The sequence below is a fragment of the Somniosus microcephalus genome, chromosome 15 (genome assembly GCF_052327205.1).
Source record: "Somniosus microcephalus isolate GS21.2 chromosome 15, FLI_Smic_1.0, whole genome shotgun sequence".
NCBI lineage: Eukaryota > Metazoa > Chordata > Chondrichthyes > Squaliformes > Somniosidae > Somniosus > Somniosus microcephalus.
In genome coordinates, this window is record NC_141001.1 from 125,200,057 (window position 1) to 125,216,658 (window position 16,602).

A 16,602-nucleotide genomic window follows, 5' to 3' on the forward strand; every position below is an offset into this window, starting at 1 on the left:
GGGGTTCCAGGTCACGGAAAGGGGACCCAGTGTAATGTTGGCGGGCAGTGTGCCCAATAAGATAAGCAGAAAGCTGCATGTGTGCTCCAATGGTGGCTAGGGATGGGCAATAAATGCCGGCATTGATCTGATATAATTTAATTTGAATTAATTAAAGGGTAAATCATGGCAGCACAGCTCGGCCCCGTGGCATGCTTCTCCTGCACTATGTGGGAAATCAGGGACACTTCCTGTGCCCCTGATGACCATGTAGCGGGAAGTGTATCCAGCTGCAACTATTGGCAGACTGCATTGCAGCGCTGGAACTGCGAATGGATACATACTGGAGCATTCGCAATGCTGAGGACATCGTGCATAGCACGCTTAGGGAGTTGGTCACACCGCAGGTAAAGGCTGCACAGGCAGGAAGGGAATGGGTGACCGCCAGGCAGAATAGTAGGTACGGGCAGGTAGTGCAGGGGTCCCCTGTGGCCATCCCCCTCTCAAACAGATATACGACTTTGGATATTGTTGAGGGAGATGGCTTATCAGAGGAAGGCAGCAGCAGCCAACTTCCTGGCACCATGGGTGGTCCTGCTGCACAGGACGGGAGGAAAAAGAGCGGGACAGCTATAGTATAGGGGATTCTATTGTAAGGGGAATAGATAGGCATTTCTGCGGCCGCAAACGAGGCTCCAGGATGGTGTGTTGCCTCCCTGGTACAAGGGTCAAGGATGTCTCGGGGCGGCTGCAGGGCATTCTGGAGGGGGAGGGTGAACAGCCAGTTGTCGTGGTGCATATAGGTACCAACGATATAGGTAAAAAACGGGATGAGCTCCTAAAAGCTGAATATAAGGAGTTAGGAGGTAAATTTAAAAATAGGACCTCAAAGGTAGTAATCTCAGGATTGCTACCAGTGCCACGTGCTAGTCAGAGTAGAAATAGAAGGATATTTCAGGTGAATACGTGGCTAGAGGAATGGTGCAAGGGGGAGGGATTCAAATTCCTGGGACATTGGAACCTGTTCTGGGGGAGGTGGGATCAGTACAAACTGGATGGTTTGCACCTGGGCAGGACCGCGACCGATGTCATAGGGGGAGTGTTTGCTAGTGCTGTGGGGGAGGGTTTAAACTAAAATGGCAGGGCATTGGGAACCTGTGCAGGGAGACAGAGGAAAGGGAAACAAGGATAGAAACAAAAGATAGGAAGGAGAAAAGCAAACATGGCAGTCAGAGAAATCAAGGATTTAAATCAAACATGGCCACAGTAAATAATAATTCTAAAAGGACTAAAAGTGTTAAAAAATCAAGCCTGAAGGCTTTGTGTCTTAATGCGAGGAACATTCATAATAAGGTGGATGAATTAGCTGTGCAAATAGATGTAAACTGATATGATATCATTGGGATTACGGAAACATGGCTCCAGGGCGACCAAGACTGGGAATTCAACATCCAGGGGTATTCAATATTCAGGAAGGACAGGAAAAAAGGAAAAGGAGGTGGGGTAGCATTGCTGGTTAAAGAGGAGATTAACACAATTGTAAGGAAGGATATTAGCTCTGATGATGTGGAATCTGTATGGGCAGAGCTGAGAAATACCATGGGGTAGAAAATGTTAGTGGGAGTTGTATACAGACCCCGAAACAGTAATGCTGAGGTTGGGGATGGCATTAAACGGGAAATTAGAGATGCGTGCAATAAGGGCAGAGCAGTTATCATGGGTGACTTTAATCTACATATAGATTGGGCTAACCAAATTAGTAACAGTACTCTGGAGGAGTGTATATGGGATGGTTTCCTGGACCAATATGTCGAAGAACCAACTAGAGATCAGGCCATCTTCGACTGGGTATTTTGTAATTAGAAAGGATTAATTAGCAGTCTTGTTGTGCGAGGCCCCTTGGGGAGGAGCAATCATAATATGATAGAATTCTTCATTAAAACGGAGAGTGAAGTAGTTGACTCAGAGACAAGGGTCCTGAATTTAAATGAAGGAAACTACAATGGTATGAGGCGTGAGTTGGGTAGGATTGATTGGGGAATGTCACTCAAAGGGTTGATGGTGGATAGGCAATGGCAAACATTTAAAGATCGCATGGATGAACTACAGAATTTCTTCATCCCTGTTTGGCATAAAAATAAAACAAAAAAGGTGACTCAACCATGGCTAACAAGGGAAATTAGGGATAGCATAAGATCCAAGGAGATGACATACAATTTGGCCAGAAAAATCAGCAAACCTGAGGATTGGGAGCAGTTTAGGATTCAGTAAAGGAGGACAAAGGGATTAATTAAGAGGGGGAAAATAGATTATGAGAGTAAGCTTGCAAGGAACATAAAAACTGACTGTAAAAGCTTTTATAGATAAGTGAAGAGAAAAAGATTGGTGAAGTCAAGCATAGGTCCCTTGCAGTCAGAATCAGGGGAATTTATAATGGGGAACAAAGAAATGGCTGACCAATTAAATACATACTTTGGTTCTGTCTTCACAAAGGAGGACACAAATAACCTCCCAGAGATGTCGGGGAATATAGGGTCAAATGAGAGGGAGGAATTGAATGAAATCAGTATTTGTAGGGAAATGGTGTTAGGGAAATTGATGGGATTGAAGGCCGATAAATCCCCAGGGCCTGATAATCTACATCCTAGGGTACATAAGGAAGTGGCCCCAGAAATAGTAGATGCATTGCTGGTCATCTTCCAAAATTCTATAGACTCTGGAACAGTTCCCATGGATTGGAGGGTAGCTAATGTAACCCCACTATTTAAAAAAGGTGGTAGAGAGAAAACAGGGAATTATAGACCGGTAAGTCTGACATCGGTAGTGGGGAAAATGCTAGAGTCCATTATAAAAGATGTAATAGCAGAGCACTTGGACAACAGTGACAGGATTGGACAAAGTCAACATGGATTTACAAAAGGTAAATCATGCTTGACTAATCTACTGGAATTTTTTGAGGATGTAACTGGTAGAATAGATAAGGGAGAACCAGTGGATGTGGTGTATTTGGACTTTCAATAAGGTCCCAAATAAGAGATTAGCATGCAAAGTTAAAGCACATGGGATTGGGGGTGAGGTACTATCTTGGATAGAGAACTTGTTCACAGACAGGAAGCAAAGAGTTGGAATAAATGGCTCTTTTTCCGAGTGGCAGGCAGTGACTAGTGGGGTACCGCAGGGATGGGTGCTAGGACCCCAGCTATTCACAATATATATAAATGATCTAGACGAGGGAATTAGATGTAATATCTCCAAGTTTGCAGATGACACAAAGCTGGGTGGGCGTGTGTGCTGTGAGGAGGCTACCGAGAAACTCCAGTATGATTTGGACAGGTTGGGTGATTGGGCAGATGCATGGCAAATGCAGTATAATGTAGATAAATGCGAGGTTATCCACTTCGGTGGCAGAAACAGGAAGACAGATTATTATCTGAATGGCAATATATTGGGAAAAGGGGAAGTGCAACGAGACCTGGGTGTCCTTGAGCACCAGTCGCTGAAGGTAAGCATGTAGGTGCAGCATGCGGTTAAGAAGGCAAGTGCTATGTTGGCCTTCATAGCGAGAGGATTCAAGTACAGGAGCAAGGATGTCTTGCTGCAGTTGTACAAGGCCTTGGTGAGACCACACCTTGAGTATTGTGTGCCATGGAGGGAGTGCAGCGAAGATTCACCAGACCTGGGATGGCAGGAATGATGTATGAGGAGAGATTGGATCGATTAGGCTTAAATTCGCTCGGGTTTAGAAGAATGAGAGGGGATCTCATTGAAACTTATAAAATTCTAACAGGACTAGACACAGGAAGGATGTTCCCGATGGCAGGGGAGTCCAGAACCAGGTGTCACAATCTAAGGATAAGGGGTAAGCCATTTTGGACAGAGATGAGGAGGAATTTCTTCACCCAGAGAGTGGTGAACCTGTGGAATTCTCTACCACAGAAGGCAGTTGAGGCCAATTCATTAAATATATTCAAGAAGGAGTTAGATATATTTCTTAAGGCTAAAGGGATCAAGGGATATGGGGAGAAAGCAGGGACAGGGTACTGAGTTTGGATGATCAGCCATGATCTCATGAAATGGCGGAACAGGCTCGAGGGGCCGAATGGCCTACTCCTGCTCCTATCTTCTATGTTTTCATGTTTCTATTGCCAGCACCGCCCACATCCCAAGAATGAATAAAAAACTACTTTATATAATTCATGGGTTGGACAGTAAAATATCATCAATGAATTATGGATGTTGGATGCATGTTGGGGCAGATTGAATGGTTTTGGTTCTATAACTGGGACTAATTCTGGGTAAACCTCGTTCATTTGCATCTGCATCAGGTGAAACGGGAAGATTCGGAGCAAAGCGTCAGCCATGGCTCTCAGATAGAAGGTTGTGGGTTCAAGGTTCATTCCAGAGACTAAGCACGTTATCTAGGCTGACACTTCAGCGCTGCATAGAGATTGGGCCATCTTTCAGATGAGGCATTAAAAGGAGACCCGAGGTAGACTGTAGCTGATATGGCAGCAGTAGGTTGGCTGCCCGTTATAACCCACCCGATTTCCACTTCCATTGACTTCCGCCAGCCGGTGAAACTTGAAGCTTATCCCCCCCCATCTGTCCTCTCAGGTAGAAGATCCCACGGCACTATTTGAATAAAAGCAGGGGAGTTCTCCCCGGTGTCCTGGGGCCAATATTTATCCCTCAACCAACATCACTAAAGCAGATTATCTGGTCATTATCACATTGCTGTTTGTGGGAGCTTGCTGTGCACATATTGGCTGCCGCGTTTCCTACATTACAACAGTGACCACACTTCAAAAAGTACTTCATTGGCTGTAAAGCACTTTGGGACGTCCTGAGGTGGTGAAAGGCGCTGGAGAAATGCAAGTTCTCCTGCATTAGCTCATGAACAAGAGGGTGAAGTAAGGTTTTTACAGTAGGTCGGGACGGGGAGGGAGCAGGGCTGTTACCATGGAAATACAGAGCTTGGAGGCTGGCCCTGGGGAAGTTGAGGATAAGATAAAGCAGGAAATAAAACTAGCCATAAGAAAGAAGGTTCAACAGCCGAGATATGAGCAGAGAAGACAATGAAACTGCCCAAACCGGAAGACTGAGGCATCGAGAGTGAATGGTGGGGCTGGAAGTAGATACAAGAGCAGCAAAACAAGATGCAATAGGATTGGGAAACATGGGAATTAATTCAACACGAGAGGGACCTACATGGGATATACGGCACAGAAACAGGCCCTTCGGCCCCACTGGTCCATGCCGGTGTTTATGCTCCACACGAGCCTCCTCCTACCCCTCTTCATCTCACCCCATCAGCATAACCTTCTATTCCTTTCTCCCTCGTGTGTTTATCCAGCTTCCCCTTAAATGCACCTGTGCTCTTCGCCTCAACCACTCCCTGTGGTAGCGAGTTCCACATTCTCACCACTCAGAAGTTTCTCCTGAACTCCCCATTGGATTTATTGGTGACTATCTTTTATGGCCTCTAGTTAGGCTCTTCCCCACAAGTGGAAACGTCTTCTCTACGTCTACCCTATCGAACCCTTTCATAATCTCAAAGACCTCAATCAGGTCACCCCTCAGCCTTCTCTTTTCTAAGACTTAAGGGCCTAGAAATTCAGTGGGCTGCGCCACCCGTTAGCACCCAAAGAGGGCACTTAGTGGGTTTTACGCCACTGGCCATGCCTCCCGCTAAATTTAGCGGGACGCTAATGGCGGCGCTAGCCCTTAGCGCTGCGCCGCTACCAATGACGTCATCGGTGTGTGCAGCGCCCCGCTACCGCCCCGATCGCGAAATTTGGTAGCGCCTCCTGCTTTAACGCCAGTCGCAATTTGCGACCGGTTCAGGAGGGCCTACCTGCGGCGGTGGAGGTGCTGAAGTGTGGGGCGGCCATTTTTTTTTGCTAGCCGCCTGCCAGCACCTCTCCGCGCCACCATCCCCGGCCTCCTGAGCCCCCCCCACCCCCCCCACGGAGTGCCGGCTGTGTCCCAAGAGCCCGGCACTTCTCCTCGGTGCCAGGCTCTTTTGCCGGCACTCGCGCTCTTTGAGCGCGCTGCAGCAGGCCCCTCCCCTTTAAGAAGGGGAGGAAGGCCTGCAGTACCGCAGCATGCCGTGCCGCAGCGTGTGGTGCTGCGGCACGTTGCGCTGCAAACTTCAGTTAAAACGCCCCAAGAGGAATGCGGAGCGCCTCAAGTAGCGCCGCGCTTCCCTCTGGGGTGCGCAAACTGAATTTGCGGCGGGCAGCCGCGACTTCTTCCGGGGCGCTACTTCCGGAGCCCTGGCGAGGGGCACCAGTGAATTTCTAGGCCAAGGCGTTCAGGAAAAGATAAATATTTGAAAGGAAGCATTTGCTGGGCTAGCGGGAAAGAGCAGGGGGAGTGGGACTAATTGGAGAGCTCTAGGAGGAGCCGGCACAGGCACGATGGACCGAATGGCCTCCTCCTCTGCTGTATCATTCTATGATTCAATGATACTAAGTATTTCCCCAATTCTCTTTTGAAAGTCATTATTGAATCTGCTTCCACCGCCCTTTCAGGCAGCGCGTTCCAGATCACAACAACTCACTGCGTAAAGAAAATTTTTGTGTCACCTCTGATTGTTTTCGGAACATAGGAACAGGAGGAGGCCATTCAGCCCCTTGGGCCTGTTCCGCCATTCAATGAGATCATGGCTGATCTGTGACCTCACTCCATCTACCCGCCGTTGCCCCATTTCCCTTAATACCATTGGTTAACAGAAATCTATCAATCTCAGATTTAAAATTAACAATTGACCCAGCATCAACTGCCGTTTGTGGAAGAGAGTTTCAAACTTCTCCGACCCTTTGTGTGTAGAAGTGTTTCCTAATTTCATAGAAAAATAGACATAGAAAAATAGGAGCAGGAGGAGGCTATTCGGCCCTTCGAGCCCCTGAAAGGTCTGGCTCTAATTTTTAGACTCTGCCCCCTAGTCCTGGACTCACCAACCAGCAGAAATAGTTTCTCTCTATCTACCCTATACAGGAAGACATTAATAAACTAGCAGAACGGACATGTAATTGGCAAATGAACTTCAATACAGGTATGTGTGAGGTGGTGCATTTTGGTCAGAAGAATAAGGAGGCCAGATACTGCTTGGAAAATAAAGGAGGTCGAGGAGCAGAGGGGTCTGGGTACAGATACAGAAATCACTAAAAGTAGCGAGGCAGGTTAATAAGGCCAAAAAAAAGCAAAGAAAGCACTGGGTTCATTTCTAGAGGGATAGAATTGAAAAGCAGAGAAGCCCTGCAGCGGGTAGTCAAAACTGCCCAACGCATTACCGGCACCCGGCTACCGACCATAGAGCACATATACCAGAAACGCTGTTTACGGAGGTCACGGTCCATCATCAAAGACCCTACCCACCCCAGCCACAGTCTGTTCGCCCTCCTGCCATCTGGGAGACGCTACAGATGCATTCGCACCCGTACGACCAGATTTAGGAACAGCTTCTTTCCCAGGGCTGTCATCCTACTGAACTCCACAAATAAACTCTAAAGCCTGCACATCTGCCAATGCACTTTATTATGGTTATGTTTATGTTAATGTATTACAAGCCAAATGTATGTTGAATGTTTAAATGTCTTAATCTAAATGTACACTCTCGGGAGCCGTAAGCCCACATTTTGTTGTACTGCACTTGTGCACTAACAATGACAATAAAAGTTGATTTGATTTGATTTGATTTGATGATGTTAAAGCTGTATTGAGCCTTGGTTAGACCACACTTGGAGCACGGTGAACAGTTCTGGTCTCCATATTATAAAAAGGATACAGAGGGACTGGAGAAGGTGCAAAAAAAATTTACTAGAATGATCGCAGAACTGAGAGGTTATACTTATCAGGAAAGATTGAACAGGCGGGGGCTCTTTTCTCTAGAAAAGAGAAGGCTGAGGGGTGACCTGATCGAGGTTTTTAAAATTATGAAGGGTTTGATGGGGTAAACGTAGAGAAGATGTTTCCACTTGTGGGGGAGACCAGAACGAGGGGCCATCAATATAAGATAGTCACTAATAAATCCAACAGGGAATTCAGGAGACCTTCCCCACTATTTGATGGCCTACAGCATGCACCCAGTCCCTCTAAAACGCTCAGACAGGGAGATTCCCAGTGGGAAACCCATTGGCGGCAGTCTCCAGAAGGAGAAAGGCAGAGCAATTGCCCCAAAGTCTAGTAAAAATGTGATTGACACCAAAATAAAAGTGAAGAATTGGGGCAAAAATGGCCTTTTAGCAGCTCACTGCATCTCCAGACCAGGCCCTGTAAATGAAGGCCCACGTACAGCTGATTGATCACCTTGTGACCCTGGGCACCCAACACAAGGAGGTGTGAAATAACAACAGGAAACGCTGGAAACACTCAGCAGGCCAGGCAGCATTGGTGGAGAGAGAAACAGAGTTAACGTTTCAGGTCGAAGACCCTTCGTCAGAACTGGGAAAAAACAGGAAATGGAAATCAAGTTTAGGGGCTGGGAAAAGGGGGAGGGGATGAAAGAACAAAAGGGAAAGTCAGTGATAGGATAGAAAGCAGGAGAAGTAAAGAGACATTGAGAGATATTCAAGGCGAGAGGAGGTGGTAATGGGGCAGGTTAAGGAACAAAGGATGGCTCTAGATGGGGCGTGAATTGCGCTGGCAGAATGAAGGACAACTGAAGGGAGGGAAGAAAAAACAAAAAGTGTGGATAAAATAAAGAAGAAAATATATATGTGTGATAGGGGCCAAGGTTATGATCTGAAATTGTTGAATTCTGTGTTGAGTCCAGAGGGCTGTAGAGTGCTGTTGTTATTTCGGGTTTCCAGCATCCGCAGTATTTTGCTATCGTATGGAGGTGTGAAATGTACTCAGGGTCCTGTAGACATGAATGTTGGGGAATAACGCGAAGGACAGAGTGATGCCCCTTCCCAGTGTTAATATTACAATGCAGCCCCCCCCACCCCGGCTTCAGGCAGAAACTTCCTGCCCTGGTGTATTTGCCCGGCAGATATGCAGACAAAGCGGAGATCTGACATTTCAAATCTGCACCAACTCTTCCTCTCCACTCCCCTGGTGGGCACCAGGAGTCCACTGTACTGGGGCAATGGAGACAATAATTGTCGCTGAGTGAATTCTCATGACTTTGTTTTATTCTTTAGTAAAGGATTAACCCAGAGAAAGTTAAAACCACATCCAGTATAAACAGAATGCAGTAAGTTATTGGAGAGTAAACTGTATGATACAGAGGTCATGGTTTCAAGTCCCACCGGGGCAATTTGTGACACTGAATTCAATAAAGCTGGTGATTTGTGGACTGGCATCAGACAAAAATAACCATGAAAACTTCTAGATTGTCGGAAAAACACAACTGGTTCCCTAATGTCCTTCAGGGAAGGGGGCCTGGCCTGGTCCACACGTGACACTTCGACTGTTGTCCAAGGGAAGAGTGCGCGATACAAGAACAACAACTCCTTGCTTCCGATGTGAAACTTCCAGAGAATGTAAGTCATAATGTAGCTCAGAAATAGAATGAGCAGTGATTGGAAACATGGCCCATGAGCACTGAGCGTATGGCGATCACACGTAAAACCATTAACCATAAACTTTCTGACAACTTCATGTTTTCGGGTGTGGTAATATCAAACCTGATTTAACATCATCAGTATTATGGAGGACACGCCCCACCCAGCTCTTCATTCTACTGTGGATAATGAACGGTTGCAAACCAGTGTTCCCCCGAAGGTGCGCGACCGAGCACCAATCGCGAGGTCCCGCGCAGGCCGCGCACCAATCGCGAGGTCCCGCGCAGGCCACGCACCAATCGCGAGGTCCCGCACAGGCCACGCACCAATCACAATGTCCCGCGCAGGCCACGCACCAATCGCGAGGTCCCGCGCAGGCCACGCACCAATCACGAGGTCACACGCAGGCCACGCACCAATCGCGAGGTCCCGCACAGGCCACGCACCAATCACAATGTCCCGCGCAGGCCACGCACCAATCGCGAGGTTCCGCGCAGGCCACGCATCAATCGCGAGGTCCCGCGCAGGCCATGCACCAATCGCGAGGTCTCGATCAGGCCACGCACCAATCACGAGGTCACACGCAGGCCACGCACCAATCGCGAGGTCCCGCGCAGGCCACGCATCAATCGCGAGGTTCCGCGCAGGCCACGCACCAATCACAATGTCCCGCGCAGGCCACGCACCAATCACGAGGTCCCGCGCAGGCCACGCACCAGCAACTGGTCCTGGAAGAGATACTGCGCATGAGTGCAGCAAATTTAAAGGCCCCAAGCAGGGAAAAAAATGAGTGGGAACATTGTTGCACACTTTGGGGAGGTAAATGATTGGTGTCCTAAGGTGTGTTGCTAATGAGAATACCATCACTAATCTTGCCCCGAGCCTGTGACTGGAAGACCACTGAGTATCCTTTAACTAGCGCTGCTTTCTGGGGCAGATACTCAATCGCATTTCTGAAGCCGCTGGAAAATCTCTGTTGGCGAGGCTTATTTTTTTTACATTCAATTTTAATGGAACCTCTCCAAATATATGTCCCAGTTGGGACGGTGTGTGACTTGGAGGGGAACTTGGAGGTGGTGGTGTTCCCATGCGCTTGCTGCCCTTGTCCTTCTAGGTGGAAGTGGTCGCGGGTTTGGGAGGTGCTGCCGAAGAAGCCTTGGCGCGTTGCTGCAGTGCATCTTGTAGATGGTACACACTGCAGCCACGGTGCGCCGGTGGGGGAGGGAGTGGATGTCAATTAATCTAGGGAGAGGGGAAACTTTATCCACGTTTATCCTCTCACTGGACTTTCAAGTGGATTCTGCCCACGATTTTCTGCCCTTTCCACTTACTTAGAATGTGTGAGAAACGATGGGCCGATTATGAGCAAATTCCCTGCACTCAATACCAGCTGGTTAGGATTCTCACCACAATAGCATTTCTGAAGCTCACAAACTCAGAAAATCGCCCTCATTACTTAACAGTCTTGTACCTTCACTGGGGCAGCTTGCTTGAAAAGTATTAAAGATTCGCATTTTAAATGGTCGAACCATGTCTGTAACCGATCATTAAGTGTCACTGGGAAAACTGGGGACTTGATGGGATCCATCAGGTGATTGCACGACCCTATCAGATTAATCCGCTCCAGTCTGACACACCAGAGGTCTGAATGTAACAAAGCACATTTACCGTCATTGCTGATGACTTTCACTGTGACTTTGGTTGTAATTCTTTGTCCGTAGTCATCATCTGTCGCTGTTACCTGTACAAACACAGCAGGTCGAGGTCACACATTAACACTGGGCATCACAGGGTAAGAGACCAGCTTTTGTATCATTCTACTAATCAGGTGAGATGGGTAACACTTTCTCAGGCTATCCAGTGACCGGCCGCAGCTAATCAGGAGATATACTCAGTAATAATACAGGTATATAATGATACAATAAGTTGGGAGGCTCAGTAAGTCATGTCGATGGGAGCAGACAGTTACGGAGGGACATTAATCGATTCAGTCAATGAGCCAATGAGGCTCGATGTGGGCAAGTGTGAGGTCATCCACTTTGGACCCAAGAAAGCTCAATCAGAGTATTTTTGAAATGGTGAGAAGCTGGGAACTGTGGACGGGCGGAGAGATTAGAGCTCCATGTACATGAATCAGTAAAAACTAGTGGACAGGTACAAAAAATAATTCAATCGGTTAATGGAATGTTGGCCTTTATCTCGGGGGATGGATTACAAAGGGGCTGAAGTGATGCTTCAGTTGTACAGAGCTCTGGTCAGATCCCATCTGGAGTAACTGGGTTCAGTTCCGGGCCCCGCACCTCAGGAAGGATAGACTGGCCTCGGAGGGGGAGCAGCGCAGATTCACCAGAATGATACCTGTAGTGTATGTAACCGTTCCACCTTTAAGAGAACTATTTAGTAACCGTTCCACCTTTAAGAGAACTATTTAGTAACCGTTCCACCTTTAAGAGAACTATTTTAAGAGTTGCACTACTTTAGCTTGGCTGCTGTATACTGTAATACCGGCGGTGACCACACCGGTATATAAGTGCTGTGTAATGATTTATTGGGCAGTTCCGCCCTGACCTTCGACTAGTAAAGACCTGTTAACTTTTACTCTTGTGGTCTGTGTATTAATTCTCAATATAACACACAGACTTAACAGTGGCGACGAGTACGATCTTACCCTGCGGCAGAGATTATCCAAGGCAGTTTAACGGGCGTCGAGAAGAGGCATCCGCCCTCATCATTCTGCTGAGAGAAGACTCGGGTCTGCAGAGCAGCGGAAGAATTCTAACACGAAGCCTTTCATCAGCAACAGGCAGGATCATCCCTTCTATCACGGTGGTGAGTAAGCCGATCAGCGACGAACAGCGAGGCGGCCACGTTGGCTGTGAAATAGGGGAGGGAAGATCGGAGGATATAAGGGCGGAGAACTCGACCACTGCCGGGGAAAAGAGCCGGACAGAAGTCGGGGCCAGAAGCGCTGAGACTGGGGCAGCGTAGGCACGGAAGCCGCGGTGAATGCAAACGCAGCCGGTGTGAGAGACCGCAGCGAATGCAAACGCAGCCGGTGTGAGAGACCGGGCTGCAAGCGGGCTGGGAGACGCAGCAGCGTCGAGAGCAAGCTCAACTGCGACCGGTGAAAAAGGCCGGGCAGCTACCGAGGCCGCGAGGCGCAGCGACCGGGACAGCAAGGCGCGGGAGAAAATTAAAAAAAAAAAACGCGGAGAACTCAGCCGCAGCCGGGGGGGGGGAAAGGACCGGACTGCAAGAGGGGCTGGGAGGCACGATTGAAAACCGCTGGGGAGGGCGAAAGCAGCAATACGGCAATCGCCGTTACAGCCAGTGGGAGAGACAGAGCCCGAGCGAGCGAGCGAGACTGAGCGAGCGGGAGAGAGAAGAGACCGAGCGAGCGAGGGAGACCGAGCGAGGGAGACCGAGACCGAGCGAGGGAGACCGAGCGAGCGAGGGAGAACGAGACCGAGCGAGCGAGGGAGAACAAGACCGAGCGAGCGAGGGAGACCGTGCGAGCGAGGGAGACCGAGCGAGCGAGGGAGAACGAGACCGAGCGAGGGAGACCGAGCGAGGGAGACCGAGACCGAGCGAGCGGGAGTGACAAGAGACAGCCCGCGGGGGAGAAAGGTAAGCGCGGGAAACCGCCATTTTCGGAGGCGGGGAAGAAGACAAGCGCGGGAAACCGCCAGTTTCGGAGGCGGGGAAGAAGACAAGCGCGGGAAACCGCCATTTTTGAAAAAAAAAGTTGAAGAAAAATTTCATTGTTGTTTCTCAAAAAGATTGCGAAGATGCCTAAGCGTGGTAACATCAACGATTTCGATCCCGACGTGGAAGATTGGGCCACGTATGTAGAACGCATAGAGATATATTGTAAGGCAAATAAAATATCAAATGATGATAAAGCACTAACCTTACTAAACTCAATGGGTGCGAAGACATACGGGCTATTGAAGCATCTTCTATCACCAGCTAAACCGGCGGATCAGACTTTCGCTAATATTGTTGCTGTCCTGAAGGATCATTTGAACCCCACACCGCTGATGTTAGCGGAACGATTTAAATTTTATGCGAGAACGCAACTGAAAGAGGAAAGCAATGCGGAGTACTTGGTTGAACTGCGTAGGCTAGTGAAATACTGTCAGTTTGGGGAAAATCTGACAGAGGCACTGAGAGACAAGTTCATGTGTGGGTTGTCGAAGGAAGGAACACAAAAGCGACTGCTCGAAGAGAATGATCTTACACTTGATAAGGCTGTCATTATTGCAGCATCGCACGAAGCCGCAGCGAGAGGCACGGCGGAAATGCAGCTGAAGGCAGCGGTACTCAGCGTGGATCAAATGGCTTCGGGTACAACGAAATGTTATCGTTGTGGGAAGACAACACACGATCAGAACCAATGCTGGTTTAAAAACCAGGAATGTAGAAAATGTGGCAAGCTTGGTCACATAGCTAAAGTATGCCGGTCAGGAAAGAAGACCAGCAACAAAAAGTCACCGCAGGAAAAGTGTAGCGAGGTACACAAGGTGGCTGAGAAGAGTTCGGATGAACAGAATTCGGATTCAGACTCCAACAGCAAGGAACTAGGTAGTCTGAGAATTCACAATGTGAGTAAGGAAGCTGACCGACAAACTATCTGGGTCACACTGCAGATAGCAGGAGTCCACGTGAAGATGGACTTGGACACCGGATCGGCGTTGACGGTCATGAATAAACAAGATTACAAAAAGTTATTCACACATATTCCCCTACGGGATACGAAGATAGTATTGCAGACATACACGGGGCAAAGAGTATACCCCATCGGAAAGATAAAAGTCAAGGTGAGACACAAGGGCACAGAACACCAAGGAATGGACTTATATGTACTACCTGAGGGAGGTCCACCACTTCTGGGACGGGAGTGGATCAGGAAAATAAATATGGACTGGCACTCCCTAAAAGCAATAACGGTAGATTCCGGAAAGAAAAATGTCAAACCTGCACGATTGTCCAGAATATTGGATGAGGGCATACGCAACAGTGACCGTGACAAAGCAGAGAGTGAGAACTCGGTGAAGACAATCTGTAAAGTCTGTGGGTTGTGCAGTTAATAAATACACAGACTTCAGAAGTAACAAACAAACAGGTCTTTACTATTCGAAGGTCCGGGCGAATCTGCCCCAGCAATCATGCCACAACACTTATATACTGGTGTGGTCACTATTGGTATTACAGTATACAGAAGCCAAACAAATAGTGCCACCCGAAAGTAGTCCTCTTAAAGGTGAACGGTTACATTCAATAGTTCCCTTAAAGGTAGACGGGTACATACACTACAATCCTCCCTTTTTAGCTTATTACTTACTAAGTCCATAGTGAACATACATTCTAACATATATACAGGTTTATGTAAGACAGTTCATAGATTCAGTCTTTCCGGGGGTTTCCGGATTCTGTCAGGATAACGCCGCAGTGGTGTCGTCATTTCAGGCGGGCTAGGAGGTGCTTCTGACAAGGTCGATTCGGCTTGAAAAGCCGTGTCAGGTTTAGCTGACTCCAGTATCACTAGATCGGAAGTAGGTGTTCTGGGTATCTCAGTTTCAACATTACCCGGATAAGGCGGTGAAGTCGGTGGCCCATTTGTGGCGGACCCTATGATTTGGTCAACATGGCGCCTTATTATATTGTCTCCAATGTCCACGGTGTACATCAATGGCCCCAGCCTTTTCCCAATAGTTCCAGGCTGCCATTTCTCAGTACGGTAGTCCCGGGCCAAAACTCGTTGACCGGTCTGGAAAGATCTAGTGACCCTGTCGTTCATGCCCTGGAATTGCCGGTTCTCTACGTCTCTTCTGACGTTTGGTTTTAGTAAATCCAGCCGGCATCTTAGGTGTCTATTACAGAACATCATTGCGGGAGTTTGATTTGTGACCGCATGTGTCGCATTTCGGTATGCCAACAAAAAGCTATCCACTTTATGTTGCAGACTTATATTTTCATTACTCATGGCCTTTACGGCCTTCTTGAAGGTCTGGACAAACCTTTCAGCCAATCCATTAGAGGCGGGATGGTATGGGGCTGACGTGTAATGTTTAACCCCATTGCTCTTTAAGAATTTCTTGAATTCTTCAAACACAAATTGTGGTCCATTATCAGAACAGGTCTGTTCCGGCAGGCCATTCCGAGCAAACATAGTCCTTAACACTGCGATGGTTTTTTCCGTCGTGGTGGTGGTCATCTTAATTACTTACGGCCACTTGGAGTGGGCATCCACCGCTATTAGAAACATCGAGTCCATAAATGGACCAGCAAAGTCGATGTGTACTCTTTGCCAAGGCGATGAGGGCCACTCCCATGGATGCAGAGGAGCCTGGGGTGGCGCGTTCTGAACCCTCTGACATCCTAGGCAGTTCTTCGTGATCTCCTCTATGTCTCCATCAATGCCTGGCCACCACACAAACGCTCTTGCTAGATTTTTCATCTTTACTCCCCCCAGATGTCCTTCGTGCAGCTCCTTTAGCACCTTCTTTTGGAGTTTGGGTGGAATCACCACTCTAGATCCACACATCAGGGTTCCTCGACACACTGACAGTTGTTCTTTCCTCTGTGCAAATGCTTGCAGTGTTGGGTCGCTCTGTGCTGGCCATCCCTCCACCGTTACATCATAGACTCGTGAAAGAGTCGGGTCATTCCTTGTCTCATTCTCAATCATTGAGTTTGTTATCGGTAGACACTCCACTATGGATGAGTGGAACAACTCTACTGGGTCCACTATACTCGCTTCTTCTACCATCGGCAATGGCAAGCGTGACAACCCATCAGCATTTCCATGCTGCTTAGACCTTTTGTACTCAATTTCGTATTGGTGTGCCCCAAGTAACACGGACCACCTTTGTAACCTTTGTGCTGTCATGGTGGAAACGGCCTTATTTGGGTTGAATATGGACACCAACGGCTGGTGGTCTGTCAGCAATGTGAACTTTTTACATTGTAGGTAATGGTTGAATTTCTTCACGCCCCACACAAGACTGAGGGCCTCCCTATCTATTTGGGCGTAATTTCGCTCCGCGGGTGTCAATGATCGGGACGCGAAAGCCACTGGCCTTTCCGAGCCATTTGGTAGCCTGTGCGAGAG

At 48.2% G+C, this 16,602-nt stretch overlaps 1 protein-coding gene across 1 annotated transcript in view; it reads right to left on the reverse strand.

Annotated features, from left to right (window-relative positions):
• LOC147107216 (uncharacterized) overlaps nt 1–16,602 on the reverse strand; it is a 123,766-nt gene that overhangs the window by 86,011 nt on the left and 21,153 nt on the right. The window contains exon 2 of the mRNA XM_086008421.1: nt 11,157–11,229. Within this exon, the coding sequence (XP_085864547.1) occupies nt 11,157–11,229 (73 nt within the window). The remainder of the gene's footprint in view (nt 1–11,156; nt 11,230–16,602) is intronic.